At 28.9% G+C, this 27020-nt stretch overlaps 1 protein-coding gene across 1 annotated transcript in view; it reads left to right on the top strand.

The window, feature by feature from the left end:
* Positions 1-27020, top strand: part of LOC129958240 (cyclin-Y-like protein 1) — a 51661-nt gene that overhangs the window by 4707 nt on the left and 19934 nt on the right. The window contains exons 2-6 of the mRNA XM_056070540.1: positions 1447-1666; positions 14993-15067; positions 23994-24025; positions 25694-25882; positions 26141-26260. Of these exons, the coding sequence (XP_055926515.1) occupies positions 1519-1666; positions 14993-15067; positions 23994-24025; positions 25694-25882; positions 26141-26260 (564 nt within the window). The 5' untranslated portion in view covers positions 1447-1518. The remainder of the gene's footprint in view (positions 1-1446; positions 1667-14992; positions 15068-23993; positions 24026-25693; positions 25883-26140; positions 26261-27020) is intronic.

Consider the following 27020-nt stretch of genomic DNA (forward strand, 5'->3'; position numbering starts at 1 on the left):
TTGATTACTTATATATATAATGTCTTTTGATCCAAAGGCTGATTCAAGAGTTAGACTTTAAAAAGGCAAAAGTATAAATGGTGTAAATACGTATTACTGCATACTTCATGATTTGAAGATATAAAAATAATATGAGCAACTGTTGCAAGAAATATATATATTAATTGCTTTTAGTTAATTTTAAAACAAAAATAATTGATAGAAAAAATATAGAGATCAAACGTATTTTTTGAAAAATGCATGCTTCTTTGGTAATATTTTTGGAAAACATAAAAAAAAAAATTATTACATTTTTTTTTTTTTTTTTGTAAATCTCTTTTTTATGTGAAATCTAACATTTATCCGATTTGAAATCCTTATGTCAGTTATATCCCTTAGTACAGATGATGCCTTAATTAATTTTTAGGCATCATCTGTATTAGTGCTACAAAATTTTATATTTATAAAAATATTTATTTCTAAGAAATTCTAAAAATGTGAGATGACTGAAGCTTTTTGTTCATTTAGTTTCTTTGTAAAGCTCTGAACTAGCACTATGAGTTCATTTCTAATGTCTGGGATTGTGTATCATCTTGTTTTAGTCCCTCAAATCAAAATTTTAACTTGTTATATTTTATAACCCGTTAAAAAGGTAGCTTTTTCTTTGAGAAAGCATTTAGTATTTTTATTAATAAAGTTAAAAGACTAACTTTGTTTAGCTTTATTGGTGGTATAAACTTAAAGTTTATGTCACCAGTTTTGAAATTTATCATAGAGTGTGGCATTTATAATTTTGTATTCTGCAAATGATTGTAATTTGTTTTGTGTGCAGTTTTATTCATTTCATTTGGTTGATAATAAATACAGTACATTTTATAAAGATTTGATTTTATACTCTCTTTTTGCTTACTCTTTCTGTTACTCTAAAAAGTGTTTGAGACTTTATAATTTTAATTATACTGTATTTCAATTAACAATTTTCTTATTTTATTTGCAAGTGTTTTTAAAGGCGTCTTTTAGATTTCATTATTTATTATATGAGCAATAAGATATGCAAGATAATATTACTTTCTACATCAAAAAAGTCTATATTCCCCCCCCCTCCTATAAATCCTTACAGCTTTTAGTAGTTGTACTATTGATTTTGCAAAATAAAATTAGACGAGAACTTTTTTTTTCTTTTCTAAAATTGCTTTATATATATATATATATATAAAAAAAATGAGATGTGAAAAAAAGAGATAGTGCACCAAACACTTCCCATTTTTAACTGTTTTATGTATTATTCTTTTTTAATCATAGATATTATATTAAGTATATACACATATTACTTCTGTTAGATAATTTTTGGTTAGTAATTTTTTTTTAATTGCCCAGGTACTGCATTTGAAACCTGGAAAGTAAATTAATGATCTTATTACTTCTGATTACATATGTTTGATTTTGAATTAAAACATTGTATTTTAGATCATTCCTCATGGAGATAGTGGGTGAGAAAGAAGTTTTCGAATTTAGGAGTTATTAAAATTTCATCTTATCATGGGTAATAGGATAACATGTTGTTCTTCAGACAGTCCTACTATCAACAGAAAATTTGGGTCTATATATCTAGATCCAGACTTATCATGTCCTTATCCAAATGAGAGTATTTCTAATCTTCAGCATATTAGTGAAAGAGAACCAGAAGGTGAGTGTTATAACCTTTTTTTAATACCATTTAATAATTTGTCACATGTAAATTATTTTTCTATAAAATTTCTTTAACATATCTTTTTATATTATAACAGCTATGGAAAATTGAGGAACTATCTGTTTCTCTGTCCATTTATTAGTTAAGTTGTATCCATTTTGCACTGGATAAGGCATAGGGTCATTAAATACTTGTAATTTGATAGTATTTTGATGAATCATTATAATGAGGGTTTTATATACAGTTTATAATTTTACTTGTCAATTTTTTTAACATGCAAAAACATTTAACTATATTTTAAATTCTAGAAATAATTTAATTATGTGTTTTACCAATTTAAAAATTAGTTTTAAACGATTTAAAACACATTAAGTTTTTAAATATATTTTGATCAGTAGAGATAATGTTAAGCATTATCTCTACTGATGATAAATTATGTGTTTGTTTGTGTGTGTGTGTATGTGTTGAGACTCTACAGACCAGATCATTTGACCTGGAGCTATCAAACATAGCACATATATACTTTGGTGGTCGTAAATATGCACCTTTTGTGTTTTCTTTTCTTTTCTTTTTAATTTCAAGTATAGGTTTTATGAACTAAAAATTAAGTGAGATTTTAGTATTCTTCCATAATAACTTCCAAACTATTGCACAAAAATGATTTTTACATCATTTTAAAGTTTAAAAAATTATCTTCAGTAATGCTAATTAAGTTGCCATAATTTTTTTTCTCTGGATTTACTTAGCTTTTAAAGAGGCTTTTAAGCATCTTTAACCACAGTATTTTCATTGTTAAAAATAATCCAAATAATTTTTGTTGCTACTATCAGTACTTCTATTTCTTTCCTCTATTTTGATGATCAATGTATATATGATACATTTTTTTACTTCTTCATATTGAATAGGTTTCTGTTTAAAGTAGGCTTAAAATTTTTTTTAAAATTGTTGTGGCTATTGCAGCTAACTTTTAATTTCAGAATTAAACAACAATGAACATTTTTTAAAGTTTGCTCATTTTTAAATACCTCTATACTCTCTTTTATCGTGACATTTCTCTTTCATGCGATAGCGTACTAAATTTTTTATTAAATAATCCACTGATATATTATGTAAATCATGAAATATATTCTCTCTTATGTACAATTTTTAATATGGAATGATTCTTCTTTTTGTACTTATGTATGTTTCTACTTTCTGTACTTATTTTTATGAAAATACTTTTCAACTTAGCAAATATGTTATTACATTAAAGTTTAATTGAATCCTGTTTAAAAATAAACTAAAAATTTTAGGTAGAATGACAGAAAATTAAGGAAGCATATAGTATAATGTACTTAACCATATAAGGCTAAATAGTTTGAGCTTCATGTCTATAAAAATTTAAAAATACTTTGTTAAAAAAACTATTAAGACTGAGTACAATAAAGATGTACAAAAGATTCAGTTAAAATTTTATGCAACTGGTAATCCTGGTGAACCAACTGGTTGTTAAAGGTGGCTAATAGATATTTATATATATTAATGTAACAAATTTTTATCATATCCTGTTAAAAAAAAAATAAGAACAGTAGGCTTTAGTAATTTTGTATTATTTAATATTTTACTAGTGCACTGTAAGTTACATTGACAAACTAAGAGTTATCTTTTCAAATTGCTTTATGTGCTTGCCTTATAAAAAAATCTATATAATCTTAATATTATAATTTTGACTGCAATTATGTCAACTTACATTGGTTTTGATAAGTTCTTTTAAGTGTGAAATTCCCCGAGAAATGGCAACAGATTGAGCACAAAATTAGAGAATTTTTGTGAGAATTGTAGCATGTAGCAATTTAACTGTTTAGTATGTGTGTGCATTGCTTGCTAGATGATGTCTGCTCTAATGTCTCTTGCAGCTTGATATCTACTCTATTGTGTCCTCATTTTTTATTTGTTTGATATAAGTTTTTGAAGTGTATCTTTTAGCTTTGAATTTATTAAAATTATGTTTATTTACTTATTGATTTAGAAATGGGAATTATAGTTCAGACTAGAATTCATATTGTGTCCCATTATTGTCAATCCAATTCTTCATCACATAAAAATAATTGCTTTGATAAAAAGAGGAAGAAAAAAATCTGTATTTTATTAAATGTTTCTAATAGAAATGTTTCTTCAAGTTTACTAAATAGAATCCAGCCCTCAAAGAAGAAACTGTTTCTGTATGCAAATGCATGGACTTTAAATTTTACTGATGTGAGAAATAATGGAAAAGGTCACTATAAAGAAAACAATTTATAGCTGACCAGAAATTTCGGAAAGCAATGATTTTTGATACTGTTGATTGACAAACCATTCAACTGCTTTCCGAAATTACTGTAAGCAAGGAGAAAAACTAAATTTGTGATTAAATGGACATTGAAAAATATCAAATTAAAGAGCTGTTATTATTTGTAGCAGATTTAAGAGAAAATAGCAGGAGAGGAAGATATCAAAGTGTGTAACAGTATAGATATTGCTATTTCTAAAAATATTTCAACATATTTTGCTTCTTAAATGAGCTTACAACAATTGCAAGAACATGCAGGTGATATGGAGTTGCACATCAACCCATCTGTTGTTCTTGCTTCAGAATTATTTTACAATCTTAACTGTGGAAAAAAGTTGAAAATATTTAAATAATTATTGACAGAAATAAAGTTTAAAGAGAGAGATGGGAATTAAAGTGTAACCTTCGTAAACAATTATAAGGTAATGGTACTAATTGTTCCAGATATTTACTTTGATGGTCAAAAATATAAATCTGCTCTGATGGAAAAGATGCAAGATTATCATCTCTACCACCATTACAAACTTGAAGAACTCATTTCAGTTTTTCAAGAACCTGGGAACTTGTATTTTTATTACTTTGTTTTACAACTTACTGGATCGGCATAGAATATCAAAATTGCATTATTAGATTTCTTCACCAAACAGAACATTGACTAATCTAAACTTGTTGCAGTTTAGTACATTTGCCTGCTATTAGTACTCAGAACATAGTGCAGAGTCCTCACAAGCTTTAAAAAGGCCCTAAATATCAAAATCCTTTTACTGGCTCCTAAAAAGGCCATAATTTTCGTTTCAGGTCCCATAAAAAAAGACTTTTTATTATTTTTTTCTGAGGCATTAATTTCCTCCTACTTAAGCAAGCTATTTTATTCCCAACACAAAAAGTTATGAAAGTTAATATTTATTTATCTTTGGTACAAATTCAAAAAAATTGGGGCTAATTTTGAACTTTGCAGTGACTGCTGAATATGCAGGAAATAATGAATTTGATAATAAATAAAGCTATCAGAGAGATCATTTATCGTGTTCTGGGATGGGCATTTGGAGGTCTTGATGAGGCATAGCGAGTATTGAAATGAATGTTTATTGGCTTGTAAGAAAGAAGACCGGTTTTGGCATCACTGAAATGATGGGTGTTCATCAAATCATGCTTAAACCTGTACATGTTAGAATGAAGCATTAAATTTTGCTGATTGCAAATTTCTTTCTGCGCTGTGTTTTAAAGTTCAGATAAAACTAAAGAAAATATGCATATTTTTCACAGCTTCTGCCAAGCTATTTATTCCAGGTATTAACTAAAGAATACAGTGAGATTTGCTATATTTGGAAATTTATTACCTTTGAAAGATTACAATTCTTCTTTTTGTACCAAATTCATTAGCCAATAAGTGTATAATATATTTTTATATAATACTTCATCTTAAAAATTCTCAACTTCCAATTTTTTAGTTTTGAAACTTTTTTTTTTTTTTTTTTTTCAAAATTAAGAATTAAGATTCATCCCCTTCCTTGTGATAAATTACCAAATGATCATTAAGATGTACCATTTTTATCTGTCTTTAAGCAAATGCTTGCAATATGTATATTTCATTTGCTTTGAAATTGCTCTATTTTAAAGAGAATAAAATAAACAGCTGGCTGTATTAGTGAGATTCTGGAACTCAAATGCCCCAAAGATTGAAAAAAGGTATTTTATCTCAATTTTTATGGATCATTCTACAGCAGAAGACACTTTAAAATTGTTTGTCATAAATAAATAGATCTGAGGAAGGTAATACTAATTCCAATGGATGGACCTGCATTTGACTGGAAATTCTTCCACATGATCCAGGAACATATCAGAGATGAATTCCATATTGAGTTGTTAAATATAGGCTTTGTGATTTGCATATTTTAAATAATGTGTTTAAAATAGGGAATAGAACTGAATGGAATTTGGATTGTCCATTTACATCTTGTTATTTATTATTTAAAACATTCCCTATCACATAAAGGAAACTATATTAAAATTTGTCCCAAAAGAAAAAGAAAAGCAAAACAAATTTACTTCAAATATAACTGAATATTTTTCAATTTTGACCAAATATGATTGAAAAATTGACAAATAACTGAAAGAACATTTTGGAATATATGAAAAATTATCTCCAGAGTGTTGAAAAGGGGAAGTTACCAAAACCGGTTGCAAATCGTGTTTTATAGCATTACAGGCTGTTAAAAATAATTTTATATCTGCTAAAATAAATTCTTTTAGCCAAAATGATAGTGCTGTTTTTAATTCTTTATCACTTTAGTGAACCTGTTGTGCCATTATTTGCTGTAGATTTAAAATATCAAAAACTGGAACATTTAATGCTGTGGGGGGGGGGAAAGTCTGCAAACATTATGAATAGCATTTATAAATTATCGAAATTTAATTACAAATACAACTATGTTCTTGCCGTTTCTATGATAAACCTTAGATTCACTGGTGACAATATTTTAAAACACTTAATATTCCTGAAAAGGATATTTTTTTTATTTAAAATTGCAAAACAAAACATTTATTTTAAAGATGCTAAGAAATATTTTAAGAAAAATCACCAATTTCAGAATTTTTAGATCCTATGTTGGATTGATCCAAGAAAATTGGCTTCTGATATCTATGACTGTTATAACGAATTAAAAAATGTATTTTCTCCTTCAGGAAAACTATTGTGTGTTAAAAATAGATGTAATTATGTACTAATTGGGTTTAATTCTTTACTAAGTAAATTTGCAACAGAAACATTAGTATTGACAGGGTTTTTTTTTGTGTTAGTATTTAGGAAAAATTAAAAACTCAAATTATGGAAAATAATATAATGCAATTTAATATTTTCTCATGGGATATATATATATATATATATATATATATATATATATATATATATATATATATATATATATATATATATATATATATATATATATATATACACACACACACACACACATTATAGCACAGTGAAATATAATCGATTCTTTGAAATATTTTGAAAATTTAAATTGCAGAGAAATCGCAAAGAAGGCTGTTTGCAAAAGGTGCAAGACAAAAAATATTTGATTTACCTTGAAAATCAAAAGACATTGAACGAAAAAGAAATTCAACTCTAAAAAAACGAAATGCTTTTTTTCATGATTTAAATGAACAAAAAATATGAAAATATGATTATAAAGTGCAGTTGAAAAATCAGAAATTTTTTTTTGAAAAATTAACTTAGAAAACCTTGTTAACAAATGATATAAAACATTTATTAATCTAAAAGTTTTTGCCGTTCAGCAAAAGAGAAAAAATCAGAATTAGAAAGTATTGAAAAAAAGGTTAAATACAATGCATAAAGAGTTCAAAGAACATTAATTTTGTATGATGTTTTCTGTGCCTAGTGCATTTCTATATATTCAGATATAAAAATTTTATGAATCCTGAATTTTTTGCTCTTCATGTTGATATGAAAAGTGCAGTTGTGATGAAAACATAAATGATGTTCAGTATTTTGAAAAATTATTCATAATTAATAAATTTTCGAAATATTAAATTGTATATTTTTCTATATAATTTATTTATTGATTTCTTTGATTATTTATCAAAGCAAACTCCATGTGGTATTATAATTTAGATAGAAATTTCGTGTTCAAATGTTTTTGTAACAAATTTGTTAAGTTAATTGTTAATAGAGCATCAAATCACTACATACCACATTTCCTTTTTATGCAGGGAAAGAGTGGGAACCCTGTAGTGTTAATTCAAGTTTTACGTCTCAAAACGGTGATTGCCAGGCCTTTCAATGGATGATTTGGGAAATTCATTCTAATGAAATCTCACTAATAAAATTGACAGAACCTTTAAATGGACCAACAACTGATCCGTAAGGATTATCTGAATCTGGTGACAAAATATTAATTATCTGCTAGCATTTGCAAATTAATGAAACTTTCCAACTTCTGAAAAAAATCATCAACAATAATTGTAGTATGGGCCAAAAGTACCTGTGGGATATTGATGTGGCTGTTTCTTCAGGTCTCTGTTCCAAGCTTAGCTAATATATGTCTTAGAAAATGGTCGCTTTCTAGATGGCTTGCAACTGCCAATTGACTGCTTTGATTTTTTTACACTAGTACAAAAGAACCGTCTAAAAATTTAAAAAGATTGCTAGGTTCATAATAAAAAATTATGCATTCATCAGGGTTGCCACGCCACCGGGAAAACACAAAGTTTAAAAATCGACAAAAAAAAAAAAAAGAACATTTTCATAAAAACTGAGAAAATACAGGGAATTTTAAGTTTCTTAGTTATTTTTTTCCCCGTCTAGAAAATGCCGTTCTCTAACGATATCATGAATAAAAGATAGTTGTCACAGCTTCTGAAATCGAAACAATACCATTCGCGATTGTGTAATGCGGAAACTGGCCAATTTTCTACTTTCACCCCCCTTTTTTTTCTTTATAGATCAATTCAGCTTCTATTTGCGAGACAGTTCTTTTTCCATTAGATTCCTGAATTGTAGCTAATGAGCATGCGCGAGACTTTAGTAATTGTGTGAAAGATTAGAATACAGCAGATTCAATCTGCAGAAGCAGCGCGGTGGTGTTAAGTCACCCATATTTGAGTTTTTTAATAGTTTGTTTATTATTTGAGAAACTTAGCTTATTCAAAGTATATTAAAGAATTTATTTAAAACAATGAGCAGCTCAAAATCCGTATTTAATGCGAATTGGACGGATAAAAATATCCTGTCTTTGCTGAATGGGTTCGAGAAGTTCTGCAAAATTCATTTGTGCGTGCTTCTCGCTTTGTAAAAAGCTAGTAAGCCTAAAGTAATAATGAAAGACAGGCACTTATTAGTTATGTATACCAAAAGAGGAAAATATACAAGACTTCATGCCAGTTCAAAACAGTCATCATTGATGTTAGTATTTAAAAGGAATACAGAAGAAGATGACACGTCAGATCCGAAAAAGTCAAATTTAATGTCCGAAAATAAGGCGATTTAGAAATTTTTTTAAATTTAGGAATAATAATTTATTAGATGCAATCAAACTGTAATGAAAGCTCCATTCATCTACACTGAAATATCTCATGATACCTAAGCAATAACTGAAACAGATTATGGATATTACCATTTCGTGAGAAGGTTTCTTTGTACAGAAAGTATATTTATTGCTAAGCCTTCTAAACAATCACATATTTGGCAACTAGGTATGCCTGCTACAATGACTAGAAAATCACAATAAACATTTTATTCATAAGTTTTGAATTATCAAAAATTTATATCTGTGCTTAAGATTAATATATACCTAATAAACTGGCAACAAAGTGAAATAACAGAGTCACCCTTGACATGAAATTTAAATCTGAAGATTTGTGTGCTCATATAGAGGAAGGTTTGCCTTTTCTACTTATTTGAGTTTTCTGCCATACCTAGGCTGTGGAAAAGTGTATGAAAGCATTCATTGAGACTTCTGATGTGTGGAAGTTCTGTTTGAGAAATCTTTGTCTAAACATTAATTGTTGGCAGGACATCATGCCATTTTTTGAGACTAATGCAGATTGCAAGCCTAATATTTATGATAAGTAGATGCAACTAGTGCATCTAAGTAGGAATGGTGCAGGCAAAACATAGTATTCGTCCACCTCATTGTGGCACATTTTGAAAGCCTCTGGAAATCAGCAAGGAATTACATATAATAGTTATAAAGGAACTTGGTATTTTATGGCAATATACAGGGTGCGGCAAAAAAACTCGGACAAAGTTATTGCATCATAGAAGTTAACTAATTTCTTTTTGTCTAAGGCTTCAGTTATAAAATATTTTATAATATATTTCTTAGTTTACGTATCGTTTTTTTTTCCCTTCCTTTTTTTCTTTTTTTTTTACAATGTTAAGCAAAAGTTCTGCTATTTTAGATTTGTTTAAGCAAGGAAAACGACAGTGTGAAATCATTCGTTTGCTTAATGTGCCTCGTCAAACAGTGTCTGATGCAGTCTGTCGTTTCATAGATCATGGCAATGATGGCCGACGTCCAGGGAGTGGACGAAAATGTGCGGTGAGCACTTTCAATAGCCATCCAAAAGCGAGTTAAACGAAATCCGAAGGTTTCCATAAAAAAGATCGCTCGTGAAATGGGAAGAAGATACTGCAAACTTTTGAGACTTGCCGCAGATCAGCGCTGGGAGAGATTCCTTTTCACTAATAAGCAGCTCTTCCCTTTCGCCAATGATCAGCTTCTTGTATGGAGACGCTCCAAACACCTCGACTATTGTTGAACATCGCCAACATCCAAAGTCGGTCATGGTCTGCAGCGGAATTTGCCCCTACTGCAAAACATATCTGGTCTTTGTGGATGAGGGCGTTAAAATAAATCAAAAAGTGTATTAGCTTGACATTCTAGAAGCTGTTGTACTTCCTTGGGCTTAAAAGCATTTTGGCAAAGTAAACAGGACGTTTCAACAAGATTCCACACCAGCTCAATAGGCGAAAAGACACAAAAGTGGTACAAGATGCATTTTCCGGATGCGATATCATCTGGAGAGTGGGTACAATACTCGCTGGATGTCAATCCCATGGATTGCAATGTATTGTTTATTTAGAGTCTAGGGCCTGCACTAAACTAAACAAAAAGTTGGACTCTAAAGCAATTCTTTCGTCAGAAATGGGATAGATTAAAGATAGACTTGTGGTTAGGGATTGCAATACCGGAGCAAAATTTTAATACCGGTATTCGGTATTTTTTAAATCTTAATACCGGTATTAGAAATTTTGGAAAAAGAAAGAAAACACAGGTGTTTCTTTTTTTTATTTGCCAGTTATGTTAGAGATTGGAAATATCACAAAAAATAATTTGTAACTTATAAATTATAACAGTATATAATCACAAAAAAGTAAAGAAACATCTTATTTATTTAAATCACAAAAAAAGTGCAAATATCACTATTCAGTTTGGGGTGCTATTACAAATTTTTGAAATATGATCTAAAAAAACATAATGCATCAATTGTACTGTCATCAAGCCTGAAAAGTAATTTTGTGTAAAAATTACCAGCTGTCGAAAACGCTCTTTCGGCATCTACGCTAGTTGGTGATACTGTTAGCAATGCGCGATATACTTTTTCCGAGTATTTACCTCTAAATCCCTCATTTTCAAATAAATGGATTTCTCGTCGGATGGTTTTGGATATAGCTGATTTCTGTATTGTATTTTGGTTTATTCATTTTTTTTTTCTTTATTTATCGCTAGTTCAATTTTTATTCAAGAGACAATTCCTTTTCACTATCGACATTAGTGTCATCATAATCTTCGATAACTGAACCGAATTCTTCTGAATGTGGATAGGTTTGTGGGTAAAAAATTTTAAGAAACTTTACTCTCTAACTTAATCAGATTTGAACTGGTTATTTTCTTTTCTTCTTTTCATTTTCATTTTTAAAATCATTAGAATTATGTAAATGCCATAAGACATTTTCTATTTCGGTGTGCCTTTCTTCTGTGCGATTTTTCAATGTAATATATAATTCTTCTGATACTAATGTGTGCTATTCTTTCAGTGACTGCAACATAAAATTTATTGTTGCATTAGCTGTTAATAAATTAGAATCTCTCCGACATAATGCCTCAATAGTCAGTTTTATTGGAAGTAGAGATGATATAGTTCTGGATATTAAGTCGAATTCACTATCTGAAAAATTAATTTACAGGTTTAAGTCGATTATTGCTTTTTGGATTGGATTTCTCAGTTTCAAAAATCGTTCCATCATTAGGAGTAAACTGTTCTAACGTGTTTTAGATTCTAATATTAACATATATTCTGTTTTATTTTCAGTTAGTGTATATTTTAGTAATATATCCTTTTTATAGGGGAGCGTTTAAATATTTTAACAATTTTTCGAACTTTATAAATTATAGGAAGCAATTCTTGATAGGTTAATATTTCATCCTCATTAGCAATATCTTCTTCAACAATTACATTGTCATTATCTTCATTGACAATATCACTCTCTTACTATTTTCAAAGTTGGAATCCGAAGTTTCTATATCCACAGTATTTGGATTCTTCTGTTCTTTATATTTTTGGTATAATACATCTGTTACTCCTAATTGAATTCCATGTGCATAGCACAACTGCTGATTTACACCAATCAACTTTCCAACTTTTTTCATAATTGTTGCTCCATCAGTCGTTATGGATACAATATTTTCTTTCAGGGATAATCCATGTTTCGCTAATTTAGATTTAAGCAATTAATTAAGCCATTAATTAGCTAATTAATTTCGCCCGTTAGGGAGACATAATAACAAAAACGTATACTATATTGCTATGTTCGCGATACCTGAACATATAGTGAAGACAATTTTAAAGATTTCTAGTAAATACCGAAAAACCGGTATTTAAACTTGTGAATACCGGTATTACAAAATTGTACAAATGGCTCAAAATACCGGTATTCCGGTATTGCAATCCCTACTTGTGGTCCATTGCTGAAAATTTCAGTAAATGTTTGTGCCTCTGCATCACTGCAAAAGATGAACACTTAGAAACTAATTAAATTTATTTATTAGTAAATGTCTACTTTCATTATTATTTGTTATATTTTGTTTATTTATTTTTAATAAGGTTATATTAAAAATTATTTGTCCGTGTTTTTCCGCCGCATCCTGTAGTTAATGTTAGGAAGTAAGGCAATGTGTCACAAATGGAATTAGAGATCATTACCCCTTAAACTATAATGATAAAATACATAAAAAAAATTTGTGGTAAGTAAAATTTTGAATTTGTTTTTGGGAATAGAAACATTCTGAAGAAACTCAGCAAAATTGTACTAGCTCTTTTGACACCTAATAATTTGATCAAATAGGATTTTTTTTTAATCAGTTCTTTTTTCTGCCCATTCTAGTGTACAATTAAACTTAGTTTAATTTTATTTTCTACTAGCCGCCTTTGGCGACCAGCCGGTTCGCCAATCTTAATGTTAGTTTAAATTTTAATAATTAACTATTTTACGCAATTCCTACTTTAATAGATTCTTCATCAAAATATTTTAAAACTTCAAATTTTGATATATAATTCACTCATAATATTATAAAGGCCTTCAGTCATAACGTAATATGTATCTCTCTCATTTTCTGTTAGCTCTCGTAGAATTTATGCTTTAAATTAAAGTGTAAATAATTAATCTGCAATTAATATAATAATATTTTTTTACTGAAACAAAGCATTTTTTTATAATATTATTATTGATAACAGAGTCATTGAGTGTTTAAACTTTATGGGCACTAAAGAATATCTTTCTTAATTTATGTAATATCTCAAGAATATGTCAACAAAATTTTCTCAAATTCATCATGAACAGATCGATTAATTAACAATGTTTGATTTTAAATTCATCAAACACTAAGAAAATAAAATGAATTGTTTAAAATAACGGTCGAAAACAGGTTTAAAAAAACTTCTTAAAAAACGATGTGCTTAAAACTATAAGCATATACAAAAAACATATAACTAACATAAATACAATTTAATTACAAAAGCATGCAACTAACCTAAAAATAATTTCAATCAAGAATTATCCGTTGATAATATTGTCGACAATCAGAACACAATGCGCATGCGAGAATTTTCAACGCCAGTTACGGTAACGCAAATGCGTGAATTTTTCTACGCCAGTTGGGGTAACGCTATGCAGATTAGAAATTTTGAATTTCCTTTATTCTGTGTTATTTTAATTCAAAAGTACTTCAGAATGAATCAGAAAGATTAATTAACAATGTTTAATTTTAAATGCATAAAACATTAAGAAAATAAACAGAATCGTTTGAAATAATCGGCCGAAAAATGTTAACCCTAGCCTCATTACTGTTGGGAAAAAAAACAAAAAAACTGAAGCCTTACTGATTTGGCGGTAGGGAAAATGGAAGATTTTTTTTGGCGGGAAAGTTAGTTTTTAATTAATAATTAAAATTCTAATTAAAAATTCAAAAAAGGGACCCCAGGTGCACATTCCCGACCTCTAAGGTATACATGTACCAAATTTGGTAGCTGTAGGTCAAACGGTCTGGCCTGTAGAGTGCCAACACACACACACACACACACACACATTGAGCTTTATATAATGTAGATATATTTTAAAATATCTACTTCCCTTCCCGAGTTTCATCATAATTAAATTCCTTTTGGATAGGTTAAATAATTTCTGAAATGTTATTCTATTTTGTAATTAAAATGTAAAGCATCTCTAGTTTTGTCTACTAAAAATGTTAGATGGTTAGCTTCATTTTCTGTTTAAATTAAATTTTAGAAAAGGAGGGTATTAAATAAGTAATTTCAAAATTTTTTGAAGAAATTTCTATGAGAGCTGCAGCTCTATATGTACCCAATTTCTGCTGAAGAATGATTTTTGCATGCTTGACAGGTATTTCTTTAAATTTATTTTTGAAATGCATTTATAGAATGTATGGTGAAATGCTGAGAATTTTAGGTTTGTGATTCCCATTTTAAATGGAATCTGGAGGTAAACTTTTTTTTTGGGGGGGGGGGATAAATGATATCCTGAATGGATATTAAATGATTCTTTTCTGTACTCATTTTGTCTGAGGTGAAAATTTAAAATATAGTTACAACAACAAATTAACAGTTGTCTTTGTAGAATGATACTATGTATGAATAAGTAAGATCATTACAAAGAAATTCATCAAAATATGTTAATAATTCTATCCATGAAAATCAACAAATTCTCAGCTGATTGGTGTTAATATTTTTGGATAAATTGTTTCAGTTTTAATTATTGACTTAATATATGAAATGAATCTGTACTTTGAAACCCAACAAAAGAAAATTTGTAGTTTTTGTGATTCAGATATTTGATTCAAGAGATTTAACTAAACATTAAAATTTTCTTAATATTTATGTCTGATATTATTATTATTATTTGTAAATAATTGCTATAAAGAAAAACCGCTTAAATTTACTTACTATTTAACTGTGTGCATAATTTTTTCCAGACTTTGATGCAGATCCATCTACTCATCCAACTGCTGGGCCAATATTTATGCAAAGGTCTAAGAGCGATATGAGATGTAAGAAATTATGTTATCTTGAACTGTTTATTATTTAAAACTATGTGATAATTATGAAATGTTTCTTGAAAATGGCAAATGATTTTAATCAATGAATTCAAGCATACATTACATTCAAAAGAGAATGGATTTCTTATTTCTATTTTAGTCTATTTCTGATTACATCTGTCTAGTATGCTCAAAATCCCTATCTTTTTGAGGGAAAAAAAATGTCATATTGATAAAATAAAAATTTATGATTTTTTGATAAAAACATTGCATTTGTTTTGAAATGCATTTGTATATAAGTAAAGTTTTTGAAATCCAGCTGAAACTGAAAAGTTGACCATTGTTAAAATATTGCTTCAATTTCAGGTTTTTTATTACATTTGATTTTATTGTCCTAAATCAAACTTGTTTCACTTTCATTCTAATTTCTTTTAAAAACATATTACAAAATATGGCAAAAAAGTAAAATGTGAAACTATAATGCAATATTATATAGTTTGTTATTCTCTTTTTATAAATTTGAATCAATTTGCAATGTTTGATATTATTTTCTATTCAGTTTAAATGTTACAACTAGCTATTGATAAAAGTAACATAGATTTTTACTTCAACTAGTTACAAAGTGCTCTCAGGCCATATCAGTCTTTGGCTTGGCTAACTTCATTACTTTGAAAAAACAGTGTATTGTGCAACATTTTTAAGGGTGTTTTTGACACTTTTAATTTTAAGTTTTTATGGAAAGTTTGTAATGTTTTCTTTTAGGTTTCTTATAAAGCTATAACTTTTGTTGCAAATAGATTATTTACATATAATTTAATCAAAGGGTTACTAAGCATATTCATATTAGCAGTAAACATCTGTGGGGTGCTGTAGGTTTCTTATATATATATGTAATGATATTTTAACTCTTAATTTCAATTTAATTAATTTTCAAGGTTCTATCTTAATTTAGCCCATAGTAACTTCATTCTAAAATATTCTCTTATTTCGTGATCCAATTCCACTGTCGCTACTTAATTAATTCAAGAGAAGCTTTGTTAAATTGTTGAATCAGCTAAAATCTAACTTTCCCACACTACGCGTGAAGAGATAACATACCGCTGATCAAGCAAATTATTTTATAAAATCTCCCTGTGTTTCCCCTACCTTGTCCACCCGTGTAACGAAAATCCCTATCGAAATCTCATAATACATTAGCACTGTAAAGAAATATATTCCCTATCAAAATCATTGGTTATATAAGACCAGGGATAAGATGTCCAAGAGCTTTTTCCTCATTCCTTTCTGTGTCGTTCTGTGTGCTCGTCGCTTGTACATATGCTTGCTTCTTCAAAATGAAATAAAACGATGTCGCGAAATTTAAAGTATCTTCATTGCCTTCAAACTGCATCATGCTTCACCACAAATAATATTACATATTAAAAAGTCGACAGGATAGTTTCCTGTGGAAAATTATGAAATGAACTAAAAGAATTAAAATTAAATCCGCTGGCCAGGCCATCGCCGCGCTCCAAAGATGATTGCTTCGGTCCAGGTTCGCCAGCTGTGATGTTACCGTGGCGAAGCTCTTTCATCGCCGTCACCTTCGGCTGCCTCCGGCCACATCGTTTCATGCAAACCGTAGTCCAGGGTCCGGTCCAATTCCCGTTGAATCCCCTGTATTCCGTCATGTTACCGCATCGTCGATGGTACCGTGCCTAACCTGTGACTTCGTCCGACACTGCTGCTTAATACCCTTGTGCTTGTGCTCCATATCGTCATGTGCGTGCTTCTTATATCTTCAAAGAGTTGGGGCTCCTTGTCATCATAAAAAAATTTCTGGCTCCTTACCTGTGCTGAATAATCAAGATCTCGACGTAATTTCCTTTTTATATCATCACCACAATATAATACTCGCCAGTGGTCTCCAATGCCAGATTGAATCACCCAAATTTCGAAAATATCACTTGTGTGTTACATTATCAACTCAATAGAAAAATATCTTTCCGTCACCTGCCGTAGTCTCCATTTCCAGTGCTCAAAATTGCATTTTTGTGATTAATTAAAAAATTGATAATTCATCAAGAAAGTGTTTAGTGTTTCCCGACTCAACGGTGAAAATCAAGATTTACGTATATTGTGTGTTTTTCTTTTCTTTTGATTTTCATTTTTGAATTTTAGAATTATTGCAAGTTATATTTTTATAGTATTATTTAAAATATTGAATTTTTAGTCTTTTATCAAGTTTATTTTTAAAAATTTTATGCATAAATTTATAATGTTTTTTATTTGAAGTATACTTTAATGTTATTAAGATCTGGAAAAATGACTGACCAAGATAAATCAAATGTGTCGAATTCTCAAGGTTCAGAAACTAAAATTGATAAAATAGAAAATGAACAAATAGCCCAAGAACCCTCCATAATCCCTTTTGATCCCAAAAATGGGATGAAGATGGATTTATGGTTGGATATTTTAACAAAATTTGTCAAGAAAATAACAAAAATTATTTGTGGAAAATTAAAAATATTGTTAAATTTCTAAAAGGGTCAGCTTCAACACATTATATAAATAGTTGTTTAAATATTGATAATTTTGATGATTTATGTTGTATATTAACTGAACAATTTATTCAACCCAATATTGTTAATTTTTCTGACTTTTCACAGATGAAATTTGATTCAAAAAATGGTAAATTAGTTGATTATTTTCATCAAAAATTAAATTATGGCAGACAGTTAGGCCTTAATCCACAACTGATTTTAGAAGGTCTGACTGATGGACTGCCAACTCAACTAAAACAATTAGTTAGCATAAAAGCTCCTAATACCCCTACAGAATGGCTTACAATAACTACTAAATTATTAAAAATGGAAGAATCTTCAGAACCAAACCCAGGCATGTGTAATGAAACTAGAATCAGAATACAGCAACCAGCAACTTTTACACCTAGGCATAACTTAAATTATAGATTTCAAAATTCTTTTATTCCTCGAGCTCACAATAATATTAGACAAAATTTTCATAATTCAATATGGCCACGTCTCAATAATTACAATAACTATAATCATAATTTGCGTTTTCAACAAAGATTACCACCTTCTCCCTGTAGAATTTGCACTCAAAAAGGGATTCCAAATGCTTATCATTGGACCCAAGTATGTCCTTTTCAACAACCCCAATGTATGACAAATGTTCCAATAACAGCCAATTCGACTTCCCCGTGCACAGAAGTTCCTCTTGGCTGTTCTCAACATCCTGGAACATGACAAAATTCTCCTTATGAGGCCCCTGGCCCAGCACGTTGACAATTATTAGTGTCCGGACACATCTCAACTTTACCAAGTCTAGCTAACTTGGACAATGTTTATAACCCTTATAGTAATATAAATATTGTTATTGACACAGGATCCACTCTTTCAATTATATCTGCAGATATTGTAAAAAAACTTAACTTGAAAAGAAAAAATGTAAACTCTATTAGAGTCAAACAAGCTCATGGAACGTTCCAATTAACCCAAATTTGTGACATATATTTAAAAATTGGCCAAATAAATAAGAAAATCAAGTTATATATTATGGATAATCCTTTACCATATATCATTTTAGGACTGCCAGATTGTAGTTTATATAAATTAATTATAGATTGTGACAAAAATAAAATATTTCAAAATGGAAAAATTATTACCAATTTGCATACCAATAATAATTATATGTCTTTACATATTGTGGAAAATAATAACACTAGTGATAATAAGGTCAGGGTAGTGAATACCTCAGAGGAAATTTTCCCACCTCTGACTGTAAATAAACTATCTGAACCTGTATTATCTCTGGTGTCAGAATATTCTCATGTGTTTGCAAAAAATAAATATGATGTTGGTAAAATAAGAATGGAACCCTCTAGAATAAATTTAACATCTGATTTACCAGTTTCACAAAGGGCTTATAGAACCTCTGCTACTGATGAAATTGAAATAAATAAGCAAATTAAAAATTTGTTAGATGCAGGTTTAATAAAAGAATCTACTAGTAATTATTTCTCCCCTGTAACATTAGCATATAAAAGAGATGAAAATAGAAAAAGCCGTATTTGTATTGATTATCGTAAAATTAATTCCCTTTGTAAATCTGAGGCAGAGCCTCTCCCTAGAATAGATACCTTGTTAGATAAATTAAGTGCTGCTAAAGTTTTTTCAGCTTTGGATCTTGCATCTGGATATTGGCACATACCCTTGCATGAACAAGATAAACATAAATTGGCATTTGTAATTACTGAAGGTTTATATGAATTTCAAGTCCTACCTTTTGGCTTTAAAAATGCACCTGCAATATTCAATAGAACTATTTGTAGAGTTTTAAATAAACATAAATTTTCCAATTTTGCATGTCACTATTTTGATGACATAGTAGTTTTCTCTAACTCATTAGAGGAACACTATGATCATTTAAAACAGATTTTTCAAATGTGTGAAAAAGAAAACATTAAATTAAAATTTTCTAAATGTGTGTTTGCTCAAGATAAAATTAATTTCTTGGGGTATGAAGTCAAAGAAGGATGCATTTCTCCTGATAATCATAATATTGAAAGTATTAAAAAATTACAACCTCCAAAAAATGTCAAGCAACTTCAAGGTTTTTTTGGCTCTGTAAATGTTTATAATAAGTTTATTGATTCTTATGCTAAAATTAGAGAACCCTTAAATAACCTTCTTAAAAAAGATACATCATGGCAATGGACAGAAGACTGTCAAAAAGCTTTTGAAATGTTAAAAAATAAATTGATAGCTAAACCAGTGCTACAACTATATAACCCTAATTTACCTCTTCATGTTTTTTGTGATGCATCTCAGGTAGCCATTGGAGCTGTTGTAAAACAGCCTGACTGTTCTGGTAAATTACATCCTGTATCTTATCATTCAAGAACTTTACGATCTTATGAAAAAAATTATTGTATAACTGAGTTGGAATGTTTAGCAACAGTAGATGCTTTTGATAAATTTTATTACTATTTACATGGGAAAAAATTCATAATTCATACTGATCATGCTGCTCTTGTTTGGCTTAAAAATGTAAAAAATTTAAGGGGAAGATTATTTCGTTGGTCTTTAAAACCAAGCATGTTTGATTATGAAGTTAAATATTTAAAGGGAACAGCTAATGTTGAAGCTGATATGTTATCAAGGCATCCTACTGCTCAATATCTCCAACATTCTGTGCATTTAATGGAATTAGATGAGATAAAACACTATCAAAATTTAGACAATTTAGATGATACTAAATATAAAAATATTAATGATGTACTTGTAGTTAAAAAGAAAAATTTATTTAAAATAGTTGTACCTTTTTCTCTTAGGAGAAAAGTTTTGCAAACAGCTCATGAACAATTTGGGCATCCAGGCACTCAAAAAATGATATTACTAAAGATATTGCACTTTTTGTTAAATATTGTGATATTTGTCAATTAAATAAAAATAAAAAGCAAAAAAGATTTGGCCTTTTACAGGTTGTGCCCCCCCCCACAGATCGTCCTTTTGAATGTCTTTCTGTCGATACTGTTGGTGGATTTAACTATTACAATTCAACTAAAAAATTTCTTCATATAGTAATTGATCATGCGACTAGATATGTTTGGGCCTTTCCTTCCAAAAATGAAAATTCTGAAACTTATATTAATATATTAAAACAAGTTTTTCAAATTCAGGTTCTTTCCAAATTATTAACTGATAGAAATGGTGCTTTTACCTCATCTAAATTCAAACATTTCCTCAGAAATTACAGTGTCACACATCTGTTAACATCTTCACATCATCCACAAACTAATGGGAAATGTGAAAGAGTTAACCAGTCAATAAATTAAAATGTAAGGTCAATTCTTCTCTTACTAAAATACCTTGGACTAGACTTTTAGAATGAGTAATCAATGAATATAATTTGACACCCCATTCAGTTACAAAATTTCCTCCTGCATATTTGTTATTTGGCACTTTACCTTATCCTCCTCCCTTAACTCAAAATCAATTCTATCCTCCAGTAGAAGAAGCCAGAAAATTAGCTAAAGATAATACAATAAAATATCATGATAAAAATAAAGTAAGATATGATGCTAGATTTATAGATTCTTCATTCAAACCTGGTGACTTTGTAATGTATGAGGAATTTAATTATCCAAATCGTAGAAAATTATCTCCAGTATTTTCAGGTCCATATGAAATAGTAACTAAAATTTCAGATGTAAATTATGAAATAACTAAACCAAATGCATTAACAAACAAAGCTACTGATATTGTCCATGTATCAAAATTAAGAACATATTATCCACCAGAAAAATTAAAATTAAGTCATGAATAATAATTTAAATTAAAAAAAAATACCCCTTTTATTTCCCATGTTTCTGCCACATAAAAACCCCACTTTGGTTGGCCCGTTGTCTCCACTCGTAAGAGTTAGTTTTCTTTTTTTCATGATGATGATGTGATAGGCGCCATCACAACATAAGTTCAAATACCTCAGTCTTATTGAGATGTGAGTATAGGGTCAACCTCACAATTAATTTCTATCTCTATTTTTATCCTGGATATGTTGTTCTCCACTTTGGAAATAAATATTCCTGGATGAGAGTAGAGAGAGAATAAGAATTACGTCCCCTTTTCTTGATGTCCTACTTTTGGGTCATTAAGTTTCACCCACTACTAGAAATTGGTGGACAAGGTTTTACTATTCACCACTAATTGACTAACTAGTGGGTTAAAGTTTTTCTTTCACAAATACACATTTTTATGTCATTTGTTTTAAATATTTATATTATAAGAGTATTTTGAATCTCATATTATTTTCAGATTCAAGTGTTATATACAAAAATTAGAACTGTTTTGATATATTACTATTATATAAATTCAATTTGTTATTCCAATATTTTACATTCAATTTGATAATTTTGGTGAGCCTTCTACTATTTAAAGACACTGTATACAAACATTCTTTAGAGACATTCCTCATCAAATAGAGACAATCTTACAGATTGAGAGACAATAGACTGAGTTTCTGCAGAAAATCATTTGTATATTGCTTATTTTAATATTATTATTTTTGGTGTTGTTGAATATTTATCCAATATATTCACAGATATCATATTATCTTTTTTGTGCTTTATATAATCTTGTTAAAAATCATTTTTATATTGTAAAGGTAAGGGAAACTCGGGTATCACTTTTAATATGCTTTTAAATTTTAGTTTCTTACTTGACCACCACTGTAAGGTAAGGCTGTATGTCGAGGGCCCCGACATACTTCCGCGTCTTGCAGTGGGGGGAAAATTGTAATGATATTTTAACTCTTAATTTCAATTTAATTAATTTTTTAAATTCTATCTTAATTTAGCCCATAGTAACTTCATTCTAAAATATTCTCTTATTTCGTGATCCAATTCCACTGTCGCTACTTAATTAATTCAAGAGAAGCTTTGTTAAATTGTTGAATCAGCTAAAATCTAACTTTCCCACACTACGCGTGAAGAGATAACATACCGCTGATCAAGCAAATTATTTTTTAAAATCTCCCTGTGTTTCCCCTACCTTATCCACCCGTGTAACGAAAATCCCTATCGAAATCTCATAATACATTAGCACTGTAAAGAAATATTTTCCCTATCAAAATCATAGGTTATATAAGACCAGGGATAAAATGTCCAAGAGCTTTTTCCTCATTCCTTTCTGTTTCGTTCTGTGTGCTCGTCGCTTGTACATATGCTTGCTTCTTCAAAATGAAATAAAACGACGTCACGAAATTAAAAGTATCTTCATTGCCTTCAAACTGCATCATGCTTCACCACAAATAATATTACATATATATATTCTCATCTTCTGATGAGCAGCCACTGCTGAAATAAATGATGGTTAAGGAATGAATATGCTTTCCTCAAGAACTGGCTCAAAATTTGTGTTTAGTATATAAAACTGATATCTAGAAATCATTTCAGTTAATGGTGACTATATTTCTTATTAAGTGATATATGTTTGCTATTATTGCTTATAGTCAACCATCACTTTTTAATAGTTATCTTTCAATAGTATTTTTTTTCTTTTGTTTCAGTGTATGTGGTATCTGTATGTTTCATTTTCTTTGTAGTATTTTTTTAAATGTAATGTTTTGGTATGCAGTGATGTAATGATAATTTTATTTCCAATGTGCGATTTTCCTTCAGGATATTTAGCTAAAGCCAATCCACTCCTAAGCTTTACATATTAGTGTGTTATGGAAAATTCAGTGCCCGAAAAATTGCAAAATCAGGGTGTTCATTGTAGTGAGTATGCAGTAAAATAGGCCAATGGGCTTAATAACAAAGAAGAGTTTATTCAACACACTCACATAAATAACAAAACATAACCAGAGTGTTCACAAGAACTGCACTTAACTGTAAATAGCAATGCACAAGCAACAAATTGATAGTAAGCTACCATATCAGCAAAAAATGTTAAAAAAAAAAAAAACTCAATTGAAGAGAGACTTCACACGACTATTCATGCCTCTCCAGTGTCTGCTGTTCTTCATTATTTACTCACTTGAACTCTTTATTAACACAATGCTCGGCTCACTATTAACACAGCGCTTGACTCAATATTCGACTTGCTGCTGAGCACACAACTCATTGTTGCCTCAATATTTCATTGGCTTAAGCTCTGTCTTCCTAGATCTTTGAAGTTTTCATGACGTTACAAAGGTGTTAGAAAGATTATCATAATTCCCTTTCGAATGGACTGTCACCGAAATTCCTGTAAATTCTGGAATCCTATTTTATTGCCAAGGTCAGAGATCATCGATCCTCCATCGATCCTGAAACCTACTGCACTGGGAAGCAACATTACAAATTCAGTATTATTGCAGGCCGCTATATTTGTGATGTTAAGAAGTATTAATCTTTGATATTTTTGTATCACTAATAATATTAAATTTATTGCAGATTTTCGTGAGAAAAGGAGAAGCCAAAGTAATGTGAGTAGGATGTTTTATTGCTTTTAAGTCTTGTTCTCCAATTATTTGCATGTTTTGTGTTTGATTGTTCCATCAGTTAAAAAAGGTTCCTTACTAGTTGTATTCCTTATAATATTATATAAGTTCGTTTCAAAGAGAATATTTTTGAAAATCACTATTGAGGCATAATTTTTTTTATCTAAAATTAATTTTTTAAAAATTCATCTGATTGGAATGTAGAAACATTGATCCCAAATTTTATAAATTAGATTTAGCAAAATTGCTAATTAGCAGAGGAAGCACATAATGAACATAGAAGCATTATGATTTTTATTAGTATTAGAAATGTGAAATGTGTATTTAGACTATCTTTCGTTTCGTTGTTTCCTTTCTGTTATAATCTAAATAAGCTTTCTTTCTCAAGAAAGTTTACTTAATTTTAATATTTTTTTTGAACATGTAAACGTCGTAAGTTTTGTCAAAAATGTTAATGTATTTTCTTGACTAATGATTTGAATGAAGATGATATCAGTAAAATATTTGAACTTGGTTCATTTTTAGTTAAATCTGTTTTGATAGATAATTTTAAATTAACTTTTTTACTGTGTATGTAATTGTGTTTAAAATGTTTCAGTCCCCTCAAAATAATTCATGCTATGTTTGTAGAATGCTTAGTTGTAGTTGATTAAAACAGGAAAGGAGGAAGAGGATGACTGAAGTTTTTTAGTTGTATTTTCATTATTTATAAATTATATCAAACCTTTTTTTAAACTTACACTTGATAGTTTGGTTAAAATTTGTGCATGTCAGAATTTATTTTAATCTAGGTATTATATAAAATATTGATTGATGATGAGAGTCGCTATATTCTAGTTTGAAAGGCACTGTTTAAGGATATTATGTGATCATCTATATTTTTGAGAATTATACTGAGAACTGTTCTTGATGTAAATGAATATTTTAATATCTCATTTACTTTATAAGCATAAATTAGAAATCCAATTATACTTAGAATAGTTTATACCTCAATTTCTATGATAAGTAGTTGAAGTATTTTTAATAATATTGCTAAACTATCTGTTTTTTTCATTTAATAATATTATAATGTTTAAATTGTGATAAATATATGAAAGTCTACTATATAATTGTTCTTAAGGGTACTGAGTACTTAAGTATTTACCCATTATGTATTGAATACATTTGTGAAATATGATTAAATGATTTAAAGATTTATGGCATTTCACCTACTTGAAGCTAATGTATCATCTTCAGAAAATGCTTCTACTTTTAAATAAAAGTTATATGTTAAAATTGTTGAAAATTGGTCATGCATTCTTAGACATGAAATCATGTATAAATTATAATATTAAAATCATTTGACTAAAATTTGTTTTGAAAATTATTTAATGCTTGTTGTCATACCATGCTAAGGATTAGTTGGTTTCCATGCTGGAATTAATGAGTTGGGAAAATTCAGAGCCATGGACTTAGAATCAGATAGTTTATTTATTATTTAATTGCTCTGCTAAAATGCTATTTATGATGAATCCTATTGTCTCTCAGATTGTTCATTGTGTTGTCCACTTTTCATACTGATTGTCAATGGTCTGTACTTTTAATTTATTGCTTCATATAAAATACAAGTTCTAATGTAATTGTTTTTTGTTAAGAATACTTTTTTCTCTTCAGTTACTGGAAACCAGACCTTTGAAGAAGTCAAGTTCATGCTCGACAATTTTTCTAGATGATAGTACTGTTAGTCAACCTAATTTAAAGAATACCATCAAATGTGTTACTTTAGCAATATATTACCATATTCGGAATCGCACTTCCAATAGAACTCTGGATATTTTTGATGAACGAATTCATCCGTTATCTGTAAGTATTATGCCAGTATGTAACAAAATATTTTGTATTTTTCTAAATTTTTCTTATATACATAATAGTTTTGTTTCTGAGTAATGTTTAATTGTTGTTAACTTAAGGAAATATTCTGAATTATTAAACTGATTTAAAATTATTTAATGTAATCCGTTATAATGAGTTTTTGATTTTGTCTATAGGTAAAAAAATTTCAGTTCTATACCAAATTGCTGATATTCTTTTAAAATGATTTTTTGTTTGTTTGTTTGTTAGAAGGATAAAATACAAGACGACTGTGATCAAAAGGATCCAGATCACCGCACTATATACAGGTTCGTTAGGACATTATTTAATGCAGCTCAGCTCACTGCAGAATGTGCCATAATTACTCTTGTAAGTACTGAAAGAAACAAATATGTGTGTATCCTATTTTTTACCATATTCTCTCATTTGTGCATGTTACCCAATGATTTATAAAATGTAACATTGAATAAGAAAAATGCTAATTCTACAGTCAAAAATGGTAACTATAGTAGATCGTTTAGGAATGTTGACATTTTTGTATACTCTATATAAATAATCACAAATACATGGCAAATTTATACACAGTTGCATTTTTTTACCCCTGTATATTTTCATTTCTTATATTTTTGAATTCTTACCAGACGTAAATCTGGTAGGAATTTAAAAATATACTGTAAAAATATTCTGATAAGAATTTAATATAAAAGTATACTTTTTTATAATATATATTATGATAAATGTTATAATTTTTGTTTTAATTTGTTATAATTTTGGTGTAACAGTTGAGTAAAAGTTGTTAAAAAATAATTATAAAATGTCATATTTCAGAAATATTTTCTATGTTTGGCTGATTTTAATTTGATAATTATTGGTAGTACATAGTCTTTTTCAAGTTTAAGAAGAAAGCACGTTTTCATAATATAAAGTTAATAGTCAAATTTTTGCCCAATTATTTTTTAATAGTCATTTTCATTAAGTTTTGGGTATTTTTTTAATAGCTTTAACTTTTTACACTCTGACTAAATTTTTGGAGAATTTTTACCATCAATTTTTTATATTTTATTCTGAAAGAAATTTTGTACATGTAGTTAAGAACTGTTCAATTGATGTTTAGTGAATTCTATCCTTT

This window comes from Argiope bruennichi, chromosome X1, assembly GCF_947563725.1.
Source record: "Argiope bruennichi chromosome X1, qqArgBrue1.1, whole genome shotgun sequence".
Classification (NCBI taxonomy): Eukaryota; Metazoa; Arthropoda; class Arachnida; order Araneae; family Araneidae; genus Argiope; species Argiope bruennichi.